This window comes from Gadus macrocephalus, chromosome 3 (assembly GCF_031168955.1).
Source record: "Gadus macrocephalus chromosome 3, ASM3116895v1".
Lineage (NCBI taxonomy): Eukaryota > Metazoa > Chordata > Actinopteri > Gadiformes > Gadidae > Gadus > Gadus macrocephalus.
In genome coordinates this window covers 18,695,776-18,702,408 of record NC_082384.1, presented here as the reverse complement: position 1 = coordinate 18,702,408, position 6,633 = coordinate 18,695,776, and the positions used below count along the sequence as shown (strand labels likewise).

The following is a 6,633-nucleotide window of genomic DNA, read 5'->3' as shown; positions in this document are numbered from 1 at the left end:
CTGAACAATTTTGTGCTCCCCAGAAAATATTACATATTCATGAGCAATCACGACGTTGGTGTTGAGGAGAACAGCGACCCATCAATCATTTGAGCGGGGGTTCTTGTGTAGGCCATAGATGATGTGTGATGTGGTGTCAATGAGCTTCAGTTGTGTGTTGTTGTGTAGTTGAGCTATAATTATATGTTGTTGTAGAGTCCAGCTATAGTAGTTTGTGGTGTACTTGAGCAATAGCTGTATGTAGTTGTGTAGTGGAGCTATAATTGTGTGTTTGGTGTAGTCCAGCTATAGTTGTTTGTGGTGTAGTTTAGCTGTAGCTGTATGTTGTTAGGTAGTGAAGCTACAGTTGTGTGCCGTTGCGGAGTCCTGCTATATTTGTGTTTTGCTGTGCAATATAGCTATAAATGTGTGTCGCTGCGTAGTTCAGCTAGAGTTGGATTTGTTGTAGAGTCCAGTTATTAGGGTGTTGTGTCATTGAGTTATAGTTGTGTGAGAGAGAGAGAGAGAGAGAGAGAGAGAGAGAGAGAGAGAGAGAGAGAGAGAGAGAGAGAGAGAGAGAGAGAGAGAGAGATGATAACAACTAGCAGAGCACATCGGAGCTGGGCTAGTCAGCATCACAGAGCCCACAATCAGCATGCAGCCACAGGAACACAACAACACCGTTTCCTGGCTTTGAAAGCCCGGGTTGTGAGCGCTGCAGTTGAGTGAACATCTGAATAATCCTTCACCGTGCTAGATAGTCGGGGAGACACAGATTTCATCAATAAGATTGGGTGGGGGGGTTGGGGTCCGCTGGAGTAGACCCCCAGAAGTATAACCACTGGAAGGTGCCAGAGCTGTGAACCAGGAGTGAAGCATGGCAACACAGCTAACTAAACGTGCCAGCATTGTTTTGCATCAGTAGCAAAATATATGTCTATCACACGGGTCTTCTCAATGCCGTGGAACACTCCGTTCACTTGCTTGGGCCCTTCACAACTTCCGGCGGTGAATTATATTTGATATTTTACCGTTGCTAAGTATAATTGACCGCTTGTCAAGGAAAACAAAGGATTTTTTGCCTCTAATGAAGTCTTTGGTACCACTCCGCAAGTAGTCCGGTAACTTGTCAACCCCAGCGTCTTCGGTTGCTATGCGACGTCAACGTCTTTGGCAGACTATTTCTCTGCTGAGCAACACTACGAATGCTGGTAACAAATAAATTGTAAAAAGACACACCATGTGAAGTTATTTTTTCGTTTTGCAAGTAACTGTGTAATAAGCGGGATAATGTCTAGAATGTCGAATATCGAAAATAAGCCCCTTCAGTGCTTATTTTCCCAATGATGACCGGCGTTCTATACATTATCCCTTACATATATAAACAACACATAGATATATTAGAACCTCTTTTAGAAAACTCAAACAAGTTTTTGATTAATACATAAATGTATATATATAAATGTAATGACTTGATTGGGTTTTCTAAAAGAGGTTTCTAATATATGTACAGTATGTGTGTGCTCAAGACTTTGAATCTTTTAATTAATACTCCGATAATTGTTGACCCGGTTGCAGTGATGCGAGTGGCCTATTTCCTTCAGAGTAGTCTACCACCTAGCTATTACTATTACCCCTTTCCCCATCTAGAGCACAGGCACGGAGGGGTTCTTTATCTTCAGCGAGTGGCTAACACCAAGCTTACTCGTCAAGCAGTGATGGGACTAGCTTTCTCATGTAGTAGTCCAGAAATTAAGCTGTTGGCTTGCCCACACTCCTCTCTGATCAACACTGAAACCAAGAGCAGTATAAAACGCTCTGTCGTTGTCATTATAGGCTGAACAGCAACCGCTGCTTTCAAATGGATAATTTCTATTCAACTCAAACGGTGCGGTGAATTTGAGAACGGAATTAGGAATATCCTTGGAATTGGTCATATTCATTGTGAATTCAGCTTTCCGATGGTAAATGGACTGCACTTCGAGTGCCAACTCGAAGTGCTTTATAATCATTGCCTGACATTCACCCATTCGTGCACACACCAACGACAGTGTCAACCTTGCAAGGCGACAGTCAGCTTGTCGGAGCAGTTAGGGTCAGGTGTCTTGCTCAGGACACCTGAACACTCAGCTAGGAGGAGCCCGGGATCGAAGTACCAACCTTCGTTTACAAGTCAACCTGGTACCTCCAGAGCCACTGCCGCCCCAGTGCTTTCCAATCCATATACTGGGGTTAACTAGTCCCACACGGGCCCATGAGGCACGAGACGTCCAGAGCACGGTGGAAGGACTCACAGGGGTGAGTGGACAGAGAGAGAGACATACACAATGAGGGAGAAGGAGAGATCATGGGAAAAAGATGGGGGGGAGAGAGAGAGAGAAGGGGGCGTGTGGGGAAGCGAGACAGTGAGCGAGAGAAAGAGACACAGTGGGATAGAGAGAGAGAAAGAGAAAGATAGAGAGAGGGCGAGGGTGCCAGAGCGAGAGCAAAGAGGGGCTGAGCGAGTGAGAGCCAATACCTGTGCTCGTATACACTTGCGAACACATGCTCCCAGGTACTATCTGACAGAATCGACTTCTAGATTGAGCCTTTATGAGCCGCGCAAGTATAAAAGGCAACTGCAGATGTGCTCGGCAGGAATAATGGTGTGAATATAATAATATCTGATTCAAGGAGAACACCAGCTGGCAGAACAGAACGCGCTATCTTACATCGAGACACCGAGCTCAATTTTGTCGCTTTATTAAGTGGGCACACAAGGCCAAGCAACCAGGGTAAATTGTGAGAGAAAGTTGTGTTGAGTATATTAAAGCCTACTGGATTTAAAGTTAAGGAAATCAAATATTGAAATCGGTTTGGTTCTGCTGAGCCAGTTTAAATGTATGTTTTTGCATTTCTCTATAATATATGAAAGATTTTTGGGTCATTTCTGATTTAAACGGTAGTATGCTCGATGAACTGAAACACAGAAAAGTGAAATATCAGCCAGCCTGGAGCTATGAAATATGCTAATGGAGCTAAACGGAAATAATAAAATACCACTAGCAGGGCCTTACGTTGTTTGTATACGTAATGTGTTTAGACTGCGTTTTACCTACAGCGATTACCGGCTAAACATTTATTAAATCTCACAGATCGCTTCTCAACAACAATAGCTGAAGGAGGGAGGAGAAAAGCCAGGTGTACGTCATGCACGTATACACAATTTCCATTCACAGCAAAAGCAGCCAGGCTTGCTCCTTCTGCCACATGCAGCAGGTGTACACACAAGTAGGATGGCAGCAGGGGAATGCATCCAAGGAAAAAGACAACGCAGGGAATATTCAGTTTAAATCAAAACGGCTCCATCCATCTCAAAATGGTTACCCCCCCCCCCCCCCCATTATAAGGTGTCGGCCAACGCATAGTCATGGATATGTGGTGATAGGGGGTTCTGACTCGTAGCCGTGAGGAGGGACATGTCTCTGAAAACCTAAAGGCTCAACAGGTGAAGTTCAAGTGTTTATTTTGCCACTTGTCCAAGTACAGGTGCACGGGGTCATTGGAATTCTTGTGCGGTTCACTCAGTCAATGATTTTTAAAAGAAAAATTGAGTTTAATACTATTAAACGCATAGTACAACAGTCCACAGAGTAAAAAAGGTCCACACTCTTAGAAATATACTAAGAAGTATATAAATACGTAGTGCGAACGGTGAGGAGGCGTGTCTGGTACCTCTGCGTTCGGTGGTGATGACCAGCGCCTCCTGGGTCTCTCCCCAGCCCAGAGCCGTGCGGCCCGTCAGCCTGAACAGGTAGTTCTGCTGGGGGGACAGACCCGTGACGGTGAACTGCCGGGCGTTGGAGCCCACCTCCACCGTGGTCCAGCGCTGGGGGTCCGCACTCTCCAGCCTGTAGGAGATCTGGTAGCCTGGCAGGGAGAGGAGACCGGGTGAGCCAGGTGAACGTCTTAATGTGTGTGTGTGTGTGTGTGTGTGTGTGTGTGTGTGTGTGTGTGTGTGTGTGTGTGTGTGTGTGTGGTGTGTGTGTGTGTGTGTGTGTGTGTGTGTGTGTGTGTGTGTGTGTGTGGGTGTGTGTGTGTGGGTGTGTGTGTGTGAATGTGTGCGGGGGCATGAGGTCTTGGTGTGTTGGTGATTAAGAAGTGTGGGTGTATGTGTGTTTGTGTATTTGTGTGTGTGTGGGTGACATTTGGAGATCAGAGATCATAAAAGGGCATTATATACACCATGTTTGGCTGGAATATGGCCCTGGTAATAGTCACACGCACAAGCTCACAGGGAGTTTGACTTCAACAGATGAGTTTTCATCTGTCAATTCACAGATGAATGGATGGTGCATTTCATGCCTTGCTCTACTTTCTTTCAATGGAGTTACTTTCTCCACACACACACACACACACACACACACACACACACACACACACACACACACACACACACACACACACACACACACACACACACACACACACACACACACACACATACACACACACACACACACACACACACACACACACACTTCCCATGTGTAACCTTGGTTTTGACCCCTGTTCTGTGCAGCGTATGTCCGTCTTGCGTTCACTAGGCCATGTAATTACAGCAACACACACACACACACACACACACACACACACACACACACACACACACACACACACACACACACACACACACCACACACACACACACACACACACACACACACACACACACACACACACACACACACACACACACACACACACACACACACACACACACACCCCCCGGCCACTGATCCTCAACAAAGCTACAGACCACTGCTCACTCACAAAGGCTGCAAACGTGAAGATCATATTAAACCATGCAGCTAACATAGATGTACAGAGACACACACGCATACACACACAGACACACAGACACACACAACAACAGACCATCGTCCCTCAGGTGTGTGTGACCCCATCCAAAGACACACGCGTGAGACAAACGGCGTAGAGGCGATCATAACTCAAGAGTGTCAGGGTGGATTCTAGGGCGCCCAGAGCCACCAATCAGACCTGATTGTGGTGTCCCTAATTTGGTTGATAGTCTGGTTGAATTCCAATGAGGGGAAGGGGTGATTGTACAACCTTTTCCCCACAGCCCCTGACAGGATAAACTAGTGTGGCAGTAGTTTTAACAGCATCCACGTCGTACGGTGAACACTCTAGTCGGCACGCGTTAACCCATTACCGCTCCGAGGCCGTGGTTTCCGTCCGTGACCAAAAGCCTGTTCTCCAACCTATAACAATGAGCGCCGTAATATTGCATCTGCTCAGCCTTCGTTTGGAAGCAGAGCCGAGGCATGTCGTCCGCAGACCTCTCTCTCTCTCTCTCTCTCTCTCTCTCTCTCTCTCTCTCTCTCCCTCCCCTCCCTCCCTCCCTCTCCTCTCCCTCTCCCTCTCCCTCTCTCTCTCTCTCTCTCTCTCTCTCTCTCTCTCTCTCTCTCTCTCTCTCGGCTTTGGAGAACCGGTATTTTGTAGCGTTCTCTCGTCTCCACTCCCCACCAAACAATATTGCCGGCTTCAAGTGTGTGAGCCTGTCACTTCGTAGGGAGAGGAAGTCGGCTTCCCAGAGGCGAAGGACCGGGGGGGGGGGGAGAGAGGGGGTGAGAGATGAGTGCGACCACGACTGCTAGGGATAACAAACACTGTGTGGGACTAAATTACATCAGTTCCCGCTCGTGAAGATCTCCTCAGCAGCCTAATTAACAACAAAAGAAAACGGGGGTGCGGGGAGGAGGGGGGGGGGGGAGGGGGGGTTGAAACGTTATTTGTGATGAGGCAATGGCAGGCCTAGATAGGAAGAGAGAGAAAGCAGCCGATTTAGAAAAGATTTGGGGAGAGCCTCTGACGAAGCCGTACTACTAGGATGTAATTCCAACCTGCCACCGGGGGAACACTTTAAAAGCCTTCAACCGCCCCGGCCATTACTAGGGCTGCTTGTGTGTGTAAGGGTGGATACCCTGCAGTCTCGTTGCGTTTGAAACAAGTCACTTTGTGGCGCCAACAAGGGTAACAACAAAGTGAACAAGATCCATCTTTCCACTTTGTGTTTATTCCCCAGGGGTTAGACGACCAAGGATATCTGGGACAGCGATGATTATGCGCTGACTACCACGCCACAAATGTGTGTATCTGATTAGGTAAACACATACACAGATACTCAAACACACACACACACGCATGCACAAAAACACACGCATGCACACGTACGCAGACAAGCGTGCCCAAAGAGGAACGCAGTCGGGCGGTGATGCGTGCTCTCAGACGCAACCGCACACACACTGTGTCCTACCGTGTCCTCGTTCGACGAGGTGTGTGTGTGTGTGTGTGTGTGTGTGTGTGTGTGTGTGTGTGTGTGTGAGAGACAGTCACCCACTAAGAGTTGTCACAGCTGGTTGGGACATGAACTGACTCCACTCCTACTCCCTCCGTTACATCGCCCCACACACACACACACACACACACACACACACACACACACACACACACACACACACACACACACACACACACACACACACACACACACACACACACACACACACACACACGCACGCACATCGACACTTCCTCACGTCCTCCCTCCATCACCCACGTCTCCGTTTCACATCTGGCTCATTAGTTTTG

General features: G+C 47.7%; 1 protein-coding gene across 1 annotated transcript in view; it reads right to left on the bottom strand.

Annotated features, from left to right (window-relative positions):
* Positions 1-2,799: 2,799 nt before the first annotated feature.
* The window catches only part of LOC132453755 (protein sidekick-1-like), a 27,914-nt gene continuing 24,080 nt past the window's right edge, over positions 2,800-6,633 (bottom strand). Inside the window, exon 10 of the mRNA XM_060046697.1 lies at positions 2,800-3,888. Within this exon, the coding sequence (XP_059902680.1) occupies positions 3,584-3,888 (305 nt within the window). The 3' untranslated portion in view covers positions 2,800-3,583. The remainder of the gene's footprint in view (positions 3,889-6,633) is intronic.